General features: G+C 40.8%; 2 protein-coding genes across 7 annotated transcripts in view; one reads left to right on the top strand and one right to left on the bottom strand.

Moving 5' to 3' along the window:
- Positions 1 to 9,507, bottom strand: part of nod2 (nucleotide-binding oligomerization domain containing 2) — a 79,899-nt gene extending 70,392 nt beyond the window's left edge. For 2 of the 5 annotated variants that reach the window (XR_006314121.2, XM_087995897.1), the window contains exon 1: positions 8,958 to 9,506. The gene's annotated coding sequence lies outside the window, so the exon portion shown is untranslated. Of the gene's footprint in view, positions 1 to 8,836 lie in introns of all 5 variants that reach the window. The other 3 variants (XM_043706964.2, XM_043706962.2, XM_043706961.2) reach the window with 3 other exon arrangements.
- A 3,063-nt stretch (positions 9,508 to 12,570) lies between these two features.
- snx20 (sorting nexin 20) overlaps positions 12,571 to 22,243 on the top strand; it is a 32,571-nt gene continuing 22,898 nt past the window's right edge. Inside the window, exons 1-4 of one of the 2 annotated variants that reach the window (XM_043706960.2) lie at positions 12,572 to 12,754; positions 19,444 to 19,502; positions 19,641 to 19,798; positions 20,990 to 21,141. In XM_043706960.2, the coding sequence (XP_043562895.1) occupies positions 19,660 to 19,798; positions 20,990 to 21,141 (291 nt within the window). In that variant the 5' untranslated portion in view covers positions 12,572 to 12,754; positions 19,444 to 19,502; positions 19,641 to 19,659. Of the gene's footprint in view, positions 12,755 to 19,443; positions 19,503 to 19,640; positions 19,799 to 20,989; positions 21,142 to 22,243 lie in introns of both variants that reach the window. The other variant, XM_087995895.1, reaches the window with a different exon arrangement.

Here is a 22,243-nt window from a genome sequence, read left to right as displayed (position 1 = left end):
AGAAACGCAGAGTGGCTGATCCACTTATAAATAGGCCGCTAACTTATCAATTAAACATCACAGCTTATAGCAACACAGCTTATAGCAACGACTGAAGCAAAGATATACTGGTTTTCTTCAGGTTCAAAATGGCTTATACAAGGAATGGAGAGAGAGCTCCCAGCTAGTTGAGACCTGATGGTTTCACTGGATGTTGTTCAGGAGTCATTTTTTAAAAAAAATACTTACCTCAGTTCAGTCCACAATAATAAAACACACTCAGGGTTGAGCTTAGCTGTTGAACTTCCTTGGCTGCTACTTCCATCAAGACTGATATTTCCTCTGTTTTCTTTAAGTCTAGGCTCCTTTCTGTCAGTAATCTCTTCTGGATTGCTTCATATCATAAACCAGACACCGCTCTGACTCTGAAAGCATCATTTTTTAGATTGTTTCCAAATTCACAGGATCCTGCTAGCTTCTTTAAACCTGCTACAAACTGGGAAATAGACTCATCACTGGATGCATTTGTGGAGTCTGAACCTTTCAGCAACTGAAAAGTGTTTTTGAAACTTTGGAATTTTTCTATAACTGTGAGACCACAAGGTCTTAGAGGGCTTCTCACAGACCTTGGTATATATCATGCAGAAGGAGAAGAAGGAATAGGAATTGATAATGGAGAAATGGGCATTATAACTTTTAAAGAAATCATCATATATTTACCCACTCTAAGGAATGTACAGGTCATGCTGTTATAATGCACGTTTCATCAACGCAAATTCACTGTAACACGATTGATGAATTGACACTGTTTCTAGAGCACAAACTTTTCAAACATGTGTTCTCTGTAACCCAATTACATCGCCAACACTTTAAGCGTTGTTTCTAAAGTGCGATTTTTCTATAATGTGGGATTGCACAAGGTCGCTGCACAGGACCTATGAGCAGCTTAATGGGGTGTGAAGACTGTGTGTCTTATTTTTGTGTTTTATGATTGTGGACTGAACTGAGGTAAGTATTTTGAAAAACAATGACTCCTGGAAAGGTTGAAAGCAAGTAATTTGCCATTTATGGTAAACAATCCACTGCTGTGGGTTACAGCAATGGTTGCAGATGAACTGGAGCCAACAGCTTGTGTACAGATATCGCTTTAACTGGGAACAAGGAGTCTCTCGGTTTGTAGACTGGTGACTGGTTATCAATGACAAAGGTCTTTTGCCTGTCACATGATTCTCAGTCAACTAAACAGTTTGGGGTTGGAACAACATACAGTGAAACCATCAGGTCTCAACTAGCCGGGAGCTCTCCTTCTATTCCTTGTATAAGCCATTTTGAACTTGAAGAAAACCAGTATATCTTTGCTTCAGTGATTGCTATAAGTTGTGATGTTTAATTGATATGTCAGCGGCCTATTTATAAGTGGATCAGCCACTCTGCGTTTCTTGGAAGGACAGTTGAGAAGCAATGTTCTGACCAGCCAAGAATCATCTCAGCAGCCCTTGTAAATGGGAACGTCTGAATTGTTTTTTCAAACTCCTTCCCCCATCCATAACTCATGTTTATTTTCTTCTGTCTGTGTGCAACAGGGAGGTTATAAGTAGATTAAGGTTTTTATACAAAATCTTATATAGAATCCCTTGGGTGTGGAAACAGGCCATTTAGCCCAAACAAGTCCACACCGACACTCCAAAGAGCAACCCATGCAAACCCATTCCCCTACCCTATTATTCTGTATTTACCCCTAACCTACGCATCCCTAAACACTATGGGCAATTTAGCCTGGCCAGTTCGCCTAATCTTCATATCTTTAGATTGTGGGAGGAAACCGGAGCACCCGGAAGAAACCCAAGCAGACATGGGGAGAACATGCAAACTCCACATAGACAGTCGCCCAAGGCTGGAATCGAACCCAGGTCCCTGGCACTGTGAGGCAGCAGTGCTAACGACTGAGCCACCATGCCACCCCTAGTGGTGTTATATGCCAACAGCTTATAACCAGTAAGCATAGTGGTTCACGCTTTCTGTCAACCAGGTTTGAAAATTAGCTAAATTGGGGAATTGTTAGGTAACACTTGTGATCCAATGTAAGGCAGGTTATTGGATAAAATATAGAAGTTTCCAAGTCAAATGAACCAATATTCCTATTCCCACTAAATTACAGTGTGTGTAAACCCATGGCAGCTTGGAAAGTATTGTGTAGCCTTCTCCCATAGTAAATATCAAGCTTGCACAGCTCTGGACATTTATGAATCCAGGCAGCCATGCGATAAGTTTAAAAGATACTGCACAATTAAGAAACTCCCCATAGCTTGCCATGTGCAACAAAAAAAATTTAAGTGGAAGCATTGTTGACAGAATATAGCAAAATAATTTGAGGAAACATCAATATGGTAATGACTCCTAATTGTAATTCAGGCAGATTTTAAAAAGGCATCTCTCATATCTACTCTCTGTTGCCTATTTCAGAAGCAAGATTACATATTGCGCATTCAGTGTGCACCTTGTAGCATGCTTCCTCTTCCATCAAAATAAATTTATAGTTAAAGTAACTGCCTTCTTGCTTTCAAATTGATCTGGCATTTTCTTTTGGGACTAGTATAAAGGCCAATTCGTATTTCCATTGACATTTTTGCAGAGTACCTGGTAACACCTGCTGGGAATGTCAATAAGAGGGAATGACTTACCTGCACCTTAATGATCTCTAAGTGCAACATATTGTTTGAATTACCCCCAACAGTCAGTTTGTCAATGCATTCGATAAGTCAGCACTTTAAATACAACATTGCTATAGTCAAAAGGTCTTAAATCCCACATAGAATGGCTGAATGTGGAAGCAGGTCATTTCATCCATCAAGTCCACACTGACTCTCCAAAGAGCATCCCATCCAGTCGCACACCCCCCCCCCAACCCCACACTATCCCCATAATTTTGCATTTCCCATGGCTAATCACCTAGCCTGCACATCCCTGGACATTATGGGCAATTTAGCATGGCCAATTCACCTAATCTGCACATCTTTGGACTGCGGGAGGAAACAGAGCACCCAGAGGAAACCCATACAGACACGGGGGAATGTGCACGGTGATGCAGAGATAGGGTGGTGGGATGCTCTTCGGAGGGTTGATGCAGACTCAGTGGGCCAAATGATCTTTTGCTGCACTGTTGGGATTCTATGATTCTTTACCTACAACTATCTGCAGGATTTCACACTATCACTACACAAACAGGCATGTGCACACCCTGATGTTACTTCCATATCTCAATTATTGTTAGAATAAAGATTGTAAAGTTTCCTGCCTCGAACAGCCAGTTTTAGAATCATTTCTTCTCAGTCAACAGTATAGGATTAAGGAGCAAGAGAAGGCAATATAGCCCATCAATATCCCTTGCAATAGTAGATTTTGGACTTCAACTGCACCTCTCTTGTCTACTCACTACTCCCTAAAAAAACAAAAATTGTGTCCATCTCAGTCTTAATTATGTTCAATGTTAATGTCTTAACATCCTCTGCAATAGACAATTCCAAAGAATCACAATCTTTTCAGGAAAGAAATTCCTCTTCAGTTCAACCTTAAATGATAAATCTCTTTGCCTGAAACTGAACCGTTGTCCTATGTAACCTGGGGTTAACAACTTCTCTGTACATGCTGTCAGATAGTTTTCCATAGTCCATGGGAGGTCGTAAGCATCTTAGTTTGTTGAGCATCCCTGACACCTCCTGATTTATTTCACTTCAGGATCCATGGCTGTCTTCCTCATCAGAATCAAAAAGTGTGGTGCTGGAAAAGCACAGCATGTCAGGCTGCATCTGAGGAGCAGGAGAATCAACAGTTTAGGCATAAGCCCTTCATCAGGAATGTGGAGGGGGAAGGGGGCTGAGAGACAAATAAAGTGGGGTGGGGGGGATGTAGGTGGGATGGCGACAGGTGGATGCAGATCAGAGGTGATTGTGATAGGTTGGCGGAGAGGGTGGAGTGGATAGGTGGGAAGGAAGATAGATAGGTGGGACAGGTCAAGAGGTCGGTGCTGAGTTGGAGGGTTGGATCTAGGATGAGGTGGGGAGAGAGGAGATTTGGAAACTAGAGAAGCCAATGTTGATGGTGTGTGGTAGTGGAGTCCCGAGACGGAAGATGAGGCATTCTTCTTCCAGTTGGCGGGTGGCTTGGGTTTGGCGGTGGAGGAGGGCCAGTACTTGCATGTCCTTGGGGGAGTAGGAGGGGGAGTTGAAGTGGTCGGCCACAGGGCAGTGGGGTTGTTTGGTGTGCACAGACCAAGATGTTACCTGAAAGTCTCTGTGAGTTGGCGTCCTGTCTCCCTGGGGTAGAGGAGACCACATTGAGAGCAACAGATACAGTAGATGAGGTGGGTGGATGTGCAGGGAAAATCTCCGCCAGATTTAATCTGCCTCCAGTCCTGGTGTATCCACTACCAAGGTCTGGTACTGCCTCCCTTCTGTTGAAGGCTTTGTGTGGACACCCTTCCTCCTTGTTATCAGTAATGAGAAGGCTTGGTGGCATTGAATCTATCCTTTATACTCTTCAAGAGATTCACTTGATCTCAATTATCTGTATGGAATATATGACTCCTTCTTACTTTTAACCAGAGCGTCAATATCTTTATTCATCCATTGTTCCTGATTCTTACCAGCCGTACCCTTCACTCTAAGAGGAACATAATACTTCTAAACTCATGCCAACTCACTATTGAAAGCCTCCCATTTGCCAATCGTCTCTTTTCCTGTGAACAGTCGCCTCCAATCAAAGTTCCTGTTTCATACCGTGAAAATGTGCCTTACTCCAATTAAGAACTTTAACTTTTACACAAGGCCTATCCTTTACCATAACTGTTTTAAAATTAATTGAATTACGATCACTGATCCCAAAATGCTCCCCCACCAATACTTCAGTCATTTGGCCTGCCTTATTTCTCAAGATAAGGTCAAGTTTTGCTCCTTGTCTAGAAGGTACATCTACATATTGATAAAGAAAACTTATTGACACATTTAACAAATTCCTTACCATCTAAACCCTTAACAATACGTTAAGTCTGCATTCTACAGTCTCAATCTATGTTTGGAAAGTTAAAACACCCTATTATTACAAGCCTATTATCCTTACATAAATGTGAGCTCTCTCTACATATTTTTCCTCAATTTCTCTCTGACTATTCAGCACCTATAATACAATCCCATCAAGGTGACATCCTCTTCTTATTTCTGAGTTCCACCCATATAGCTTCACTGGACAGCCCCTCAGAAATATCTAAGTACTGCACTAATGTTTTCCTTAATCAAAAATGCCACTCCCCTTCCTCTCTTTCCTATAACATGTAAACACTGGAACATTGAACTGCCAGTCCTGTCCCTCCCTCAGCCATACTTCTGTAATAGCTTTGATGTCCTAGTCGTATGTTCCCATACATGCCCTGAGTTCACCTGCCCTTACCTGTAAGATTCATTGTATTGAACTAAATGCTGTTTAATTTATCAGAATTAAATTAGAATTAATCAGAATTAATTAACTGTTAGATAATCATCATTCTGCACACATCTCCTTTAATGATAATCAAAACTGGGTGAGACAAACAAGCCTTGGAGCATAGTTATATGTAAAAGAAAGATTAACCAAAAGCATTTAATTTCAAGGAATGCTGAGAAAATCCAAAACAAGATAGACCTAAACAACTAATGAAATGCCTAATTTTGGGAAGGAATGCTGTTGTCAATTTCTTTTTAAAAAACTCACATTTAAACAGGATTTTTCACAAATTTAGAAGATGCCGCAGCATTTCACTATAGTATAGTATTGATTGGTTCTGCTCCATCAATCAATGAGATCATGGCTGATTGGGATGTGGTCTCAGCTTCAGGATCCTGTCTGTACTCCAGATCCCTTGACTTAATTTTGTAATAGAGATGTATCTAACTCAGCTTTGAGCATGGTCACTGTTCTTACCTAGTTATTGCTCTAATGTAGGAAATAAGGCACGGTGGCTCAGTGGTTAGCACTGCTGCCTCACAGCACCAGGGTCCCAGGTTCGATTCCAGCCTTGGGTGACTGTCTGTGTGGAGTTTGCACATTCTGTGTGGGTTTCCTCCCACAATCCAAAGATGTGCAGGTCAGGTGAATTGGTCATTCTAAATTGCCCATAGTGCTAGGTTCATTAGTGAGAGGGAAATGGGTCTGGGTGGGTTAGTCTTTAGAGGGTCGGTGTTATTGGGCTGAAGGGCCTGTTTCCACACTGTAGATAATCTAATCATAACGACCACTTTGTGCACAGCTCAATCCCAAAAACAACAGTGCGATAAATGCCCAGTCATTTCTTTATTTTTATAAAGGTGCTGATTGAGGAATAAATATTGGCCATGACCTCAAAGAAAATTCTCCCAATCTCTTCTGAATCATACCACGGTACCTTTTGCATAGATCAGAAAGTATTTAGGGCCTTGGTTTGATGCTTAATGAAAAAGAATACAGCTCCAATTCTCACTTCTGAGCTGATGTCTCAAAGTGGATTATGTGCACAAGTCTATTGCATAGAGACTGAACCTACAACTTTCTAGTTAAGGCAAGAGTGCTACTGCTGAGCCACATTTTTGCTGCTACATTTTTAATGATGTTTGAAAATTCATAAATGGTGGCCCATTCTGTAATTTGTCATTCAGATGGAATTTTATGGCCAAATTAATGACAATGACATTTATGAAGGATAAAGATCATCATGTAAGTACGTAGGAAGTACTAAGAGCTGCATGTATACATGTAGCAATGTGCATCATCTACAAGATGCTCTGCAGCAATTCACCAAGGAATGGGCAATCAATACTGCATTCGGTGCCGATCGCTGAACATCAGAGGGGCTGTGGGCAAAACTTTGTTAGAATGTTGAACACCAGCCACTTCCACGTTGCTCCCAAGCCACACAACATTTTAACTTGGAACTACCACTCCTTCACTGTCACTGGATCCAAACCTTGGAACTTCTTTCCTAACAACGTTGCAGGCTACAAGACTTCAAGAAGGTGCCTCACCACCATCTTCTCAAGGGTAGTTAGGGGTGGGTAATAAATGCTTCACACATGTCCTATTCTTTTCCCCAGTTTACAGAATGAACAAGTGCAAACTCAATATAGTTTTGATTAAAGACAGCATCCTTTCACCTTCCAAATTGAATGTGATTAGACTCAAGTTTACTGTCACCTACAACCTGGTCTTCAGAGTTCTGGGCAGAAATTGCTATATGTAAATTTTGTCTTGTACAAGTAAGAAATGCCTTTGGTTTATTTGTTGAATAAGAGTCAAATCCCAATGTTTCTTCATATGCTACTGTACAGAATTAAACTGCTTCAGTGACGATGTATGTACAAAGATATTTTTATGAATAAAGTACATTTTTGAAAGAATAAAATGCTAACTTGATAAAAATTCTAAATAAGCATAACAAACAATTCTGAGTTTGTTAAATCCTCCTGAGAGCGAACACGGCCGAGTTATTCAGCACAGTCGCTTCGATTTTATTAGTCTAATCCGAACCCAATATTAAAGACATAAAAGAAGGCTTTATTCCCCCCAATATCGTAGCAGCGCTGAGCAATTACAAAATTTTACAAGTAGATAATTCCAGGTGTATCTCAGACTTCATGAATGGTATTGCTAGCACTACTGCAAAAAATACAGAGGTATGGCATTGAGGGTGAGTTGGAGGTTTGGATTAGGAGTTGGCTGGCCGGAAGAAGACAGAGGGTAGTAGTTGATGGCAAAGGTTCATCTTGGAGTGCTGTCACTAGCGGTGTTCCGCAAGGATCTGTTTTGGGCCCATTGCTGTTTGTCATTTTTATAAATGACCTGGAGGAGGGGTTAGAAGGTTGGGTGAACAAGTTTGCGGATGATACGAAAGTCGGAGGAGTTGTAAACAGTGAGGAAGGACGTGGCAGGTTACAGCGGGATATAGATAAGCTGCAGAACTGGGCAGAAAGTGGCAAATGGAGTTCAATGTAGCTAAGTGTGAGGTGATTCACTTTGGTAAGAGTAACAAAAAGATGGGGTACTGGGCTAATGGTCGGATACTTGGTAGTGTGGATGAGCAGAGGGATCTTGGTGTCCATGTACACAGATCTTTGAAAGTTGCCACCCAGGTAAATAGTGCGGTGAAGAAGGCATATGGCGTACTGGCTTTTATTGGTAGAGGAATTGAGTTCCGGAGTACTGAGGTCATGTTGCAGTTGTATAAGACTCTGGTGCGGCCACATCTGGAGTATTGTGTGCAGTTTTGGTCGCCATACTATAGGAAGGATGTGGAGGCACTGGAACGGGTGCAGAGGAGGTTTACCAGGATGTTGCCTGGTATGGTAGAAAGATCGTATGAGGAAAGGCTGAGGCACTTGGGGTTGTTTTCATTGGAGAAAAGAAGGTTTAGGGGTGACTTGATAGAGGTGTACAAGATGATTAGGGGTTTAGATAGGGTCGACAGTGAGAATCTTTTTCCACGTATGGAGTCAGCTATTACAAGGGGGCATAGATTTAAATTAAGGGGGGGGTAGGTATAGGACAGATGTTAGGGGTAGGTTCTTTACTCAGCGAGTCGTGAGTTCATGGAATGCCCTGCCAGTAGCAGTGGTGGACTCTCCCTCATTATGGTCATTTAAGCGGGCATTGGATAGGCATATGGAGGATAGTGGGCTAGTGTAGGTTAGGTGGGCTTGGATCGGCGCAACATCAAGGGCCGAAGGGCCTGTACTGCGCTGTATTCCTCTATGTTCTATGTTCTATTTCTGAAAGTTCCACACCCACATTCATAGCAACGCAAGACGTTTTAATAACGGCATGTAACAAACAAGTACAGTGGAATTTCTAGGGGTACCTGAGGTAATGTTCTCAGAACATCTAAAATTCCAAAACAGGCTCGTGGAGAGATTGTGAGCTCCTACTTTTCTGGGTGCATGCTGTTCCCAGACACACAGAAAAACACGGCGTAAACTCACATGAACTTTCCTTGTGGTGTAAATGCCCACGACAGTTTGAGAGCTGCACCTTCTCTGAACTGGCACTGGGGGCTCAATGCCCAGTAGCTACGGGCCGAGAAACACCATGAACTGATCTCCGTCTCCACTTCCCACTGGCGCAGAGAGAGACTTCCATCCCTTCCCAAAATACCGTCTTTTCAATAACCAAGACTGCTGGCGTCTCCTGAAGCGTTCCGGTCACAGGGAGGCTGAGACATTTGCTCAAGATCATTCTGAGACCGTCAGAATCCCATCAGAATTCAGAAACTGCTCTCTCTCCAGTTTCTCTATTTATTATTTGTGGGAGAGGAAGCTGACATCAGATAACCTGCAGGAAGTCAGTCTGAAGTTGTGCAAAACACACAAGTCAACGCTTCCGGCAGGGGAAACAGTTTTCTGGAACAGTTTGACTTGCTCTGAGGAGTTTCGGTTTTTGTTTCAAGCTGCAGGGTTTAGAATATTTTAGTAATTTGTAAACTGGCAATAGGTGGTCATGGAGGAAAAACTGAACATGAATGGACTGGACATGGTAGCTTAACTTTCGCTGCGTGAAGAAATACAACCATTCTGGCACTCCTACATATCAGAGAGTTGGTGATCAGTGTCTGAATGGACAAGAATTGTACCACCAGAGATGCTTTTGCTGGATCCTCCAAATCCTGTGACAAGATAGACAGTTCCCCAACAGCAACATTCTCTCCCAAGCCAACATGCCCAGAATTGAGGGGCTAATCATTCAAAGCCAACTCGACTGGGCAGTGCGTGTCATTCATACACCCAAATTAGAGACAAAAGAAAACTGCAGATGCTCAAATCCAAGGTAGACAAGGAGACTAGGAGAGCACAGCAAGCCATGCGGCATCAGGAGGTGAAGTCCAATGTTTCAGGTGTAATCCTGAAGAAGGGTTATATCTGAAACGCTGATTTCTCCACCTCCTGATGCTGCCTGGCGGGCTGTGCTCTTCCAGCCTCCTGCTTGTTGACGTTCATCCACCTAATGCCAGACTCCCAAACAGCTGCTCTATTCAGAAGTCATTGTGGCAGGACGCCCCCAGGAGGGCTGCAAAAATACATGTAGAATATCCCAAAGCATGCTGGGAGAGGTCAGACAGCCCAGCTGACTCAAGGGGTTCCCTGAATCATAAAGTCAGACAACATGGAAACAGAACCTTTGGTCCAACTCGTCTATGCCGACCAGGTTTACCAAACTAAACTAGAACCATTTGCCTGCGTTTGGCCATATCCCTCTAAATCTTTACTATCCATGTACCTGTCCAATGTCTTTTAAATGTTGTAACTGCACCTGTATTTACCACTTCCGCATTCCACATACAATCCATCCTGTGTGTGAAAAGTTTGCCCCCTCAAGTCCCTTTTCAATCTTTCCCCTCTCACTTTAAACCCATGCCCTCCAGTTTTGAACTCCCCTATCCTAGGGAAAAGACCTTGGCTACTCAGCCATGCTCCTCAAGATTTTATAGAGTAGAACTGTGCACAATACTTCAAAGGTGGCCTCACCAATATCCTGTATGGCCTTAGCATGATGGCCCAACTCTAATACTCAATACTCTGGCCAATGAAAGCAAGCATGCCAACTGCCTTCTTCACCACATGGTCTACCTGTTATACCACTTCCACAGAACCATGTACCTGAACCCCTTTGTCTCTTTGTTCAACAAACTCCCCAGGCCCCTACTACTAACTGCATAAGTGTGTGTTTTTTTCTCTCTTATATGTTAGATAAAAAGAAGGATTCTTATTTTGTTATTGTGTTCCTAACTTAGATGTTAGTCTAATGTATTTCAAGATTTAACAACTCTGACAAAATGTGACTCAGCAAGTCAGCGAGTTATTGTCTGGAGTAGAAAACTGATCTGGAAATAAATAGAACAGGAACAGCTCAGTGGTTAGAACTGCTACCTCACAGCACCAGGAACTTGGATTTGATTCCACCCTTGGGCTGTGTGAAGTTTGCACATTCTCCCCACATCTGCATGGGCTTTCTCTGGGTGCTCCAGTTTCCTCCCACAATCCAATAATATGCAAGATGTTTTAGGTGGACTGGTCATGCCCCATAGTGTCCAGCAGTGTGCAGACTAGGTAAGTTAGCTGTGATAAATGCAGGGTGACATGGAGGGTGGGGGATTGGATGCTCTTCAGTGGGTCGGTGCAGACTCGATGGGCTGAATGATCTCTATCTGTAGGAACTTGATGATTCCAGAACAGATTCTATTATTATGTAAAATATTGGCCATTTATTCATTGTTAATGAACTGTGAGTCGACTGTGTTTTTCTCAACTAGAGATTCCAAAGGATGATGATATTGAGCATTTGATTGGAAAATATTGAAATCTCAAAAGAACACTTGATAAACTTTGCTTTTCTTTAGTATCACCTATGGTGATGGGCATTTCATCAAAGTGACTATCATGTCACTTGAACATGCTAATATAATAAACAGCCTCTGGATTTTCTCTCTCAACATACAATATTATAAGATCATAAAATATTTCCAGCATGGCAGGAGGCCATTCAACCCATTGTATCCCTGTCAGCTCTTTGTAATATTATTTCAAAAGTGCCTCTCCCCAGTAGCCCTGTGTGATAACCCGTTTTACGGCCCGGGGAAATCGATAATTAATCTCTCTATGGAACTCAGTGAGTATGACTTCCCTTGGTTACAGTCAATGGCCTGCCCCCAGCTCTAACCTATGCAAAAAAAAAGCAGACCCAGCCCCTTCCTGCTCTCCTTTTGCACTTTTGGTGATTTGCATTGCCTATAATGGGCCTTGCTTTGAAAGAAAATTGAGTGGTTATCTGATATGGGAGAATGGGCCTTGCTTGTAAATATTTAATTGGCTACACGGGTGATTTTACTAGTGGTGATTAGCAGTTTCAAAATGTCCAAAAGAAAACCCAGTGATTTAGTGGTGGGAAATTCATTCTGTGTGTGTGATAACACTTCCGGATATATAAAAGAGAAATCAAAAAGAGAAAAATAACCCAGAAAAATAAAATAAAAGCAGACCCAGGCTATATGGGTGATTACAGGTGGTGCTTAGTAGTTTATAGTACAAATATTTTAAAAACAAGTCACAGTGATTTGGCGGTCGGAAAGTCATTCGGTTGAATATCATAGTACTTCCAGATATAGGAGAAAAAAAAACAGACACATGGAAGGGTCTACAGAACTGTTTATTCCCTGTGTATGCCATGAGTAGCAACTTTATTCTGGTGTTCAACAGTTAGGCTTCCTACATTATTGCATCCTGAAAATTCTCCCTCATCAGATAACCACTCAATTTTCTTTCAAAGATGACAATTACAGCTGCCTCCACCATACCCTCAGACAGTGCATCCCAGGTCCTAACCATTTGCTGCATAAAAAATGCTTTTCCTTGTGTTACTGATACTTCTTCTGCCAATGATTTAAAATCACTGTGCAAGATCCTCAATCCTTCCACCAACAAGAACAGTTTCTTCCCATCTGCCTATCTTTAGATGTTGTATCTCTTTTAAAAAAAAATTGTTAAAGAACATTTCCCTTTGCATAAACCCCTCCCTTAGAGGAAGTAATCAGTATTTCAGCGCATAACTTCTTTCTTTTTAACGACGTAAGGCAAAGTGTCCTTATAACTGCACATATCTACAGAAACAACGTTTCAATTATGTAAAACTGAAAATACTTCAGTTCTTCACATCCATCATTACAACAATTGCAACGTTTACCTTTATTTTGGTGCCTTAGCTCCAGGACAAAACTCAGACGTTAAAGGTTAGTTCATGCTTCAAACTTAGTGCTTCCTATTTTCTAGATTGCAGTAATATGTACGTACTGTCTAAAAATAGTTCAAGATTTGGATTTTCTTTTCTTTCCAACCAGTATTTAAAATATATAAGCTGGGCTGTGTAATGTAATTAGTCTTATTAGATAAACTTTGAGGAACCGTTATTGGAACTAGAGGATTATAACACTTTTGTTGTGTGTGGGAGGGATCCACTCCTTTGAGCTGTACACAGACCTGATTCATTTATAGCAGTGATGGAAATCTGGAACTTGTAATCACTGGAGAGATTTTTGATTTATATTATGACGGACACTTGAATTTCATCTTAAGTTGTCATAGACTCATGTAAGTAATAATCTTGCATGTAGTAAAATTGCAAATAACTGAATATTTTCCAAAAATTAAAGAAAAACAATTTAGTGTCAATCATCTTATCTGAAATGTCTCTTATAATGATTGTAAATTCTGAAAGGCATGAACTGTGCTCTTTAGAAAACAGAGAGGAATCCTTTTGGATGGCTTTAAGGAGTTTGTTCAGGTGACAGAGTCTAAAACCAGCAGTCTTACAGAAGAGATAATCACTCCAAAATCCAATAAGAAATTCAGTAAGAGCAGCACGGTGGCTCAGTGGTCAGCACTGCTGCCTCACAGCGCCAGGGACCCAGCTTCAATTCCTGCCTCGGGTGCCTGTCTGTGTGAAATTTGCACATTCTCCCCGTGTCTGCGTGTGTTTCCTCCCACAGGCCAAAGATATGCAGGCCATGCAAATTGACCAAGCTAAATTGCCTATAGTGTTCAGGGACGTGTAGGTCAGGGGAAACTTAAAATAATGGGTCTGGGTGGGATACCCTTCGGAGAAGTGGTGTGGACTTGTTGGGCTGAAGGGCCTGTTTCCACACTGCAGGAATTCTAGAATAAAACAAAGAACTGTAATGCTGGAGAGCTGAAACAAATAAAAACAGAAATTACTGGAGAAACTCAGCAGATTTGGTAGCATCTGTGGAGAGAAAACAGCTAATGCTTCGAGTCCAGCTGACTCTGATTCAGGAAATTCAGTTGTAAGTTCTTTATAGTGACAACGTGAAACTTGCTACCATATGGAATGATTGCAACACTTAAGGGGAAGAAAGAAAAATGAATGAGGGAGAAAGGAATGGAATGATATATTCATAGGATTAGATGTTACAATGAGAAAGGAGGCTTATATGGATCAAAAACACCATCAGAGAGCTATTGGAATGCATGACCTATTTTACTGTTATGGCTATCTGCCATGCTCTAAGGCAGAGATATATATATACACACAGCATTTATATCCTCACTGGCCACTTTAGTTGTATCTCAAAGAAAATCAAGGACCACATGCAAGGTTTAATGACTCTTTCTCTTTATTTTCATCACTCTCAAGTTATGAATACAAAGAGACATTTTTTATCTGTTTTATCCACCATAAAGACTAGCAACAGCTCACTGTAACTTCTAGTCCCCTTACCTTTAAGCAGAACAAATTGAAGTAGGATTTTGTGGTCTAGATTATCAGGACTCATTGGTCTGAATTGGTCTAATGACTGTGCACTCAGCATCCCAGTCTTTGAAATATTTTTTGATATATGGTGTTGATGGAAGTTTCACAATATACTTGCTTCTGGAAAGCTCAGGAGAGCACCTTAAAGGCTGAGGAGATACCATGTGTTATCAATATGATTACAGATGTTTCAGGGACTTTTGCTTTACATTTATCGAGGTCTCAGGAGATCATTACCATAGTGCTTTATTTAACAGTATTTACATAAAAGGCTGAAGAGTGCATTCATGCGAAAATGCAGGAAATGTGTTTCGTATAAAATAAAAAGACTTCTTGAACTTGCTAACTTTGCCACAGATGGATCAGGAACTGCTGACAAAAAATTCCTGTTTTGAAGCATTTAAAAGTATGATAGATAGATTTCTTTGAATTATTGTTGTTTCCATGTTAATTTAAATAGAGGACTTTTTAAAAAAATTAATATATTTTTCTAATCAACCTTACAGAGTAAGGCTGCAAAATTGAACTCGATAGGTTGCTCTTTCATGAGCCAGTATAGACACGATGAGTTGACTGGCCTCATAGATTCTCAACAATGGCCCATTGAGTCTGCACCAACTCTCTGAACAGCATCCCACCCAGACCCAACACCTCACCCTATCCCTGCAATCTCACCTTCTTTATTGTAAATTCTATGATTCTAAGATTCTACTGTTTCAGAATCCAACCAGATACTGGATTTTGGGCGCCAGTGTGAAGAAGAAAACAGGTATACAAAATAAAGGTTCAAGTTAATCCTCAGGCTAAAAATCAGTTAAAATAGCATGATAAAGTTTGATTGAGAGAAACCAAATTAAAATCTGAGAAATCAACACAAGGTCTCTGAATATGGTAAACCTAGCAGGCTCAGAAATTGAATGATCAAGCCGACAAGAGAAGATCAATTCCTAGCACATGGAATGTGATCCTCAGACCAAACAGGGTCCAAAGGGATCAAAGTAACTACAACTCTTACTCACATCCTATCTGCCACCATAGATGGAGGTATAGTCGCCACTTGTAATTAGACAATTGACAGAGGCACTGGAAACTGTGGCGTTATGAATCATCACTCCCCCAACTCATTCAAGAATGTGCAAGATTTGCAGTGCATATACGAACATACATGTTAGCCATCAGTTAAACTTGTTGAAATTCAGTAGTAGCTGTTTAACTCTTCACAACCAAATTATAGTGGTCATAGAACGTTGGGTATATTCATGCATGATCAGACATGCAGCTGCCATGAAATGGCATCCGGCACCTGCATCTCAAATTTGGAAACATCTATCAGGCAGAAAGCTGTCATAAACCTGGTGAAAGATCTTGCACAGGACAATTTATAATGTGTCAGTCCACTTAATGTTTTAGATCTCTATTCTTATGCTCCATAATAAGGCTTGCGCATCACTTCTTGCTTCATCAAATTCTTTATATAAAAGGTAAGAGATGCACCTTCAAGTTTTGGAGAAAATCAGATTAGTAAGAAATGAATCAACTGAGACAAAACTGGAGCTGCAATATAGTCATAAAACAATTAACAAGTAAAGGATTAATGTAGAGAATCTGTAGCTAAAATATTTCATAACTCATTACATTGTAAATTTATAATTATAATGTAACTAATATTCATATATTTGGGGCTAAAACTTATAGAAACATATTCCCAGAATATGTTTCTATAAATTCCCATGCTTGTCAGGAAAAATCACTGCAATCAATCAAAAAAGCTATAAATCAGGAGAATGCAATAAGACTAGCTGAGCGTTGAGGATGCAAGTGACTGGAGAAAGTAAGGATTGCAGATGCTGGAGATCAGAGTTGAAGAGTGTGGTGCTAGAAAGGTACAGCCAGTCAGACAGCATCCGAGGATCAGGAGCCCTTCATCAGGAATGAGGCTTGTGGCCCAAAGGAGCTGAGAGATAAATAGTTGGGGATGGGAGGGGGGGTGGGGAGGGTAGGTGGTGGAGCTGGGGGGGGGAAGGTAGCTGGGATGCAATAGGTAGGACAGTTCGAAAGGCATTGTCGAGTTCACAGTTTGGATTTGGGATAAGGCGGGGGTAGGGAAAGTGAGGAAACTGGTGAAATCCACATTGATCCCATGTGGTTAGAAGGTCCCAAGGTGAGAGATGAGGTGTTCTTCCTCCAGGCATCAGGTGGTTCAGGTTAGGCGGTGAAGGATGTCCAGGACTTGCATTTCCTTGGTTGTGTGGGTGGGGGAGTTGAAGTGTTCAGTCACAGGGTGGTGGGGTTGTTTAGTGCGTGTGTCCCAGAGATGTTCCCTGAAATGTTCTGTAAGTTGGCATCCTGTCTCCTCAATGTAGAGGAGACCACATTGGGAGCAACGATCAGAGTAGATTAAGCGTGTGGAAGTACAGGTAAATCTCTATTGGATGTGGAAGGATCCTTTGGGACTGTGGACGGAGATAAGGGATTGAGGTGCGGGCAAAGGTTTTGCATTTTTTGCGGTGGCAGGGGAACGTGCCGTGAGTAGAGGGTGTGTTGGTGGGGGGCATGGACCTAACAATTCATATTCCCTCCCAGACTTGCTGGCACCAGTCCTCAGGTACCAACCTTGTTAATGGCCAAACTATATTGCTTTCTTCAGAGTCGAAGAGACTATAGAAACCTGTGATCAAGAACCAATCTTGTAATTAACCTCCAGACCTGGCTTGACAAACAAACAACGGTTCCTTTTTTATATATAACACAAGCTGCTACCCACAATGCAAATGTCATCTTCAGCTCACAGTTTACCAAAATTGACAAAATTATTTAAAAAATGAAAAACGCAGCAAGGCTCTGACATAAGATCTTGCGGAAGGCATATCTGTTATCTTAATTGTCCTCATAATCCTAAGAAAATTGTTAAAGTTACAAGTACTTAATTGCTATAATGCAATAAACTACATCTTGTTTAAGGCAAGAGCCTTTTTCTCATTAAGCCTTACTGGAGGCTTTCCTTTACAACTGTAAACAGAGTAAGCCCTTAGAAACAGTCAAGGACAGGGGATTGTGACAGAGACCTCTCCAAACTCAAGCTGGTGGTGTTTGACATTACAGCCATACAACATTCATATATTTCTGATTTGGAGATTATATTACTTACAGTGTGGAAACAGGCCCTTCGGCCCAACAAGTCCACACCGCCCCTCCGAAGAACAACCCATCCAGACCCATTGCCCTTGATTTACCCCTTCACCTAACGCTACAAACAATTTAGCATGGCCAATTCACCTAACCTGCGCATTTTTGGACTGTGGGAGGAAACCACAGCACCCAGAGGAAACCCACACAGACACGGGGAGAACGTGCAAACTCCACACAGACAGTTGGCTGAGGCGGGAATTGAACCCGGGCCTCTGGCGTTGTGAGGCAGCAGTGCTAACCATTGTGCCAACGTGCCGCCCAGTGCTGTGTTGGACTGTGGTGTACAAAGTTACAAATCACACAACACCTGGTTATAGTCCAACAGGTTTAATTGGAAGCACTAGCTTTCGGAACGCCGCTCTTTCATCAGGTGGTTGATGAAGGAACCACCTGATGAAGGAGCGACGTTCTGAAAGCTAGTGCTTCTAATTAAACTTGTTGGACAATAACCTGGTGTTGTGTGATTTGCAACTTCATATATTTCGGCTTTCAGGGAACATTTGGGCGACACGGTGGCACAGTGTTAGCACTGCTACCTCACAGTGCCAGAGACCCGCGTTCAATTCCTGCCTCAGACGTCTGACTGTGTGGAGTTTGCACGTTCTCCCTGTGTCTGCGTGGGTTTCCTCCGGGTGCTCCGGTTTCCTCCCACAGTCCAAAGATGTATGGGTCAGGTGAATTGGCCATGCTAAATTGCCCGTAGTGTTAGGTAAGGGGTAAATGTATGGGTATGGGTGGGTTGCGCTTCAGCGGGTTGGTGTGGACTTGTTGGGCCGAAGGGCCTGTTTCCACACTGTAAGTAATCTAATTACATACAAGATTCCATGCGACATGTCTCTAAAATCAAATAAACAAGATGTTGTAGATTACTCCAGTGTGCAAACCCATGATTTCTGCTCATCACATTATACATAAATCTTTAGTGTACCAGAGAGAAGGTTGCAGATGCAACTAAGTTAGACTCTAGGGACCATTGCACTGTTCACAATAATGGCAGCATTCATAGTAGGTTCAATTTGTAGATTTTCAAAGTCTAAAAGATTGACTCAGTAATGCATATGACATCCAATTTGGAATTTCCAGAATTTGGATTGTTTTTATACAGTCTTCAGCAATACCAAGATACAGAGAAAGCTATTTGTGGTGACCATATTGAAATAAGACCAGAATGAGGCAAAAGAAATTAATAAAATATGCACAGAGAGAGAGAGACGGAAGAAATATGAGCAAGTAACTACTACCAATCCAAATCTACCATTACCTTTGGAAATATTTGTCATTAGAAGGTGTAGCACCATGAAACACCACAGCAAGAAATCAAGTAATGTGCAAAGTACATAAAGACAATAAAATGATTAAATGGCAAAAGTTCTGCAGTGGAAGAAGACAACTCATCACTACTTTGTCAATAACAGCTAGGTATGGGCAATAAATGCTAGCCCAGCCAGTAATGCCTGTATCCCGTGACTGAATGCAAAATAACTTAATATTAGACAAACAAACAATCAAGAACTGCAGATGTGGGAAATCTAAGTCAAAAACAGAAATTGCTGGAGAAACGCAGCAGGTCTAGCAGAATGAGTGGAACGAAAGCAGAGTTAACGTTTCAGATCCAAAGACCCTTCTTCAGGACTGATAAACATTCTCCAGCAGTTTCTGTTTTTGTAACTTACAGTAGGATTGCAATTAGAAAGACAACAGGAGGCATTGATGAAAGAAACTAAAGGGCATTCCTTATGGGTGCCAATGTCCATGGACCAGAACAGCATTCAATTTATCCTTGGGCGCCACCATTACAGTTTTGGTAAGTTCTGGAGATCCCAGTTCCAGCTGGTTCATAGCATTTATAAAATAACTCCCACATTTGTCTCAATTCACTCTCAGGCTTTTTTTTAACTTTTAGGTATTTTGAGAAATTTCCAAGAATATAAACACCCATCTGTCTTCTTTGCATTCTTTTAGATAACTGCAAAGAACAAATCCTCCACATTAGGACTTCAAATTTGGATATACATACTAAGGTAAAAATGCTTCATTTAATAACACAAGCAATCGTCAATTCATTAACCTTTACAGTTAATTAATGCTAACCAATCATTCATCCATAGATCCTCTTCAAACAGGCAAATGTAACAATATAACCTTGTGATTTTTTTTAGCATACAGGTTGTTAAAACAATGGAAGATTACAAACAAAAAGATTCATCACTGAACAATGAGCATTCAGCAGCATTTTGCTATAAAAACTCCATTAAGGAACAAAGTGTTACTGGGGCTGCACAAGGATGCAGTAGTGATGTTTCACAACAAAACAAAGGTAAATGAAGTGGTGTAACTAAACACAACAACAGAGAGGTTTACATCACATTTAATGCTTAATTGTGTTATTAACATGCAATTTGAGTACTTTCCAACCCATTCAGGGTTTATGTCCAAATTTTGTTGGCATCTTTAATGCTCAGTTTTATCTTGAGTAAAACAGCACAAAACGTTGAGCATCTGTGAATTATTCTTCCTAAACCTTGGAAGAGATAGGGCAACATGTTGGCACAGCATGTTAAAACAGCAGAGTAGCAGGTTTTTCTGTTTCTGGGCTCTACAGTCTTTGGTTTTTCACTTATTTAATTTAATGAACAGAACATTGTGGACCTTGAGGCACAGGTAATAGAAAATTCCTTCTGCTGAGGCAAGAACAATCCAGGGTTATGATTAATAAGATCTTTAAATGGAAGGTAGAAAAGCTGTTTAAATAAAGTAAAGAAGATTATGAATTTAGCACAAAGCACCATTGAATATTGCTTTGGCCATAGGTGTGCTGTTATATCCAGATTTGGGTACACCATTAAAGTAAGCATGTTAACATCATAGAAGATTCACTGGAATCATATCAGAAATGAAGGGAAGAAGGCTCAGAAACTTCTTTTTTCTAAGTGGGACAGAAAAAGCTAGCGAGAAATAATAGAAATGTTCAAGATGAAGAAAGGCAATAAAAGGGCAGATTATGTCAAATTTGTAACAAATGTAACAGGCAACAAGCAACATGTACTTGAAGATGTCATGAGAAGAATAGAGTCAAAATGTTAAGGTTTTTTTGAAGCATTTTGTCATTAGAAATGTTAGCTGCAAGTAGCTATTCAAGCAGAGTTCATAACATGAAGTTTTAGAGAACTGAAGAACATTCAAAAAGGAATGAAAGAGGATACCAGTAATTAGGATGAGAATAAATAACTTCACTTTACAAACTAGCATAGGTGGCAGGTACAACAAGTCAATCAAATGACTTCCATCTATACTGTAATTTCCTGATATCTGGGACAGATAGGGTGTGGGCATACAAGCATTTGATCTCTACAGCAAATATTCCATAAAAAATACATCATAACAAAAGTTTGAAACATTATATTGATGAATTGATTTCAAGCCTTAAAAAGAAGTTCAACTTGAATGTTTTACAAACATTCCAATGCGTTAAAATAAAGTCAATTTATAGGCTGTCTTCCTTTCTTAGCCCCTTCCAGCGCAACAGTCCCAGAAGCTACACTAACCACAAAACAGCTGTTGCAGTATTGGAATAATATGAATAAAAAGGTGAAGCCAATTCGATTGCTTTTTGATATACCAGAAACTAGAACTGTAGAAGAACAGGGGTCCAAATATGTGGTAAGTTTGAGTCACTAATTTGAATCATATGTAATTATACAGCAGAAAATGGGGAGAAAGTGAGGTCTGCAGATGCTGGAGATCAGAGCTGAAAATGTGTTGCTGGAAAAGCACAGCAGGTCAGGCAGCATCCAGGGAACAGGAGAATCGATGTTTCGGGCATAAGCCCTTCCTGAAGAAGGGCTTATGCCCGAAACGTCGATTCTCCTGTTCCCTGGATGCTGCTTGACCTGCTGCACTTTTCCAGCAACACATTTTCAGCAGTACAGCAAATAATGGCCAAATAATGATTACAAGGACCAAAACTGGTATTGGACCAACATTTCAAGGAGTTTATAACTAGTTTAAGACTAGATCATAGTCTTTGGATATATTTTCCATTTTGAGTGCAATTGACAATCTGGCTGCAACTTGGGCTTGGAATATCATTTTATTTCCAAAGCGAAATTTTAGTCAACCATCAGTTTAAACATATTTGCACAATTGGAAATTTAAAGTCTTCCATGAGCCAGCACAGCATAATAAAATGCAATTCTTTATAATCTTTTATATTAAAAGTACATTCAGTGCCATTTTGAAGAGCAGTAACTTGATGCAATTGTATTGATACCTCTGAAAATGGGTTTAATGTCCTGGTCCAACAGACGTGAGGACGATGATTTTAAATCATTCAAGGAGGATTCATGGTCATTTAGAGAGGCAACAATTGATAAGGGATAGTCAGCATGGTTTTGGGCCAGAAAAATCATGTCTCACAAACTTGATTGAGTTTTTTGAGGAAGTTACCAAAACAATTAATGATGGCAGGGCAGTAGATGTTGTTTATTTGAATTTTAGTAAAGCCTTCGACAAGGTTCTGCATAGTAGTCAATTAGTGAAGTTAGGTCACATGGGATTCAGAGTGAGTTTTCCAATTGGATGCATAAATGTATCCACGCCTGAACCTGAAGAAAAATGATCGCAATGATTCGTGGTCGTATCTTTTATGATGTTAAATGATTTCTGTTATCAGTTATCACTTGTATCCAGCATCAATGTTGATGTTGAAAAACTTAAGCAGCCAATCATATCGAAGAACCTTTACAGACAGTAAACTGAGGAG

Source organism: Chiloscyllium plagiosum, unplaced genomic scaffold, assembly GCF_037043375.1.
Source record: "Chiloscyllium plagiosum isolate Xiang-an unplaced genomic scaffold, Cpla_swu_hap1 HiC_scaffold_17, whole genome shotgun sequence".
In the NCBI taxonomy this organism is placed as follows: Eukaryota; Metazoa; Chordata; class Chondrichthyes; order Orectolobiformes; family Hemiscylliidae; genus Chiloscyllium; species Chiloscyllium plagiosum.
Note: the sequence above shows the minus strand (reverse complement) of the source record. Positions and strands in the feature narration are given on the sequence as shown.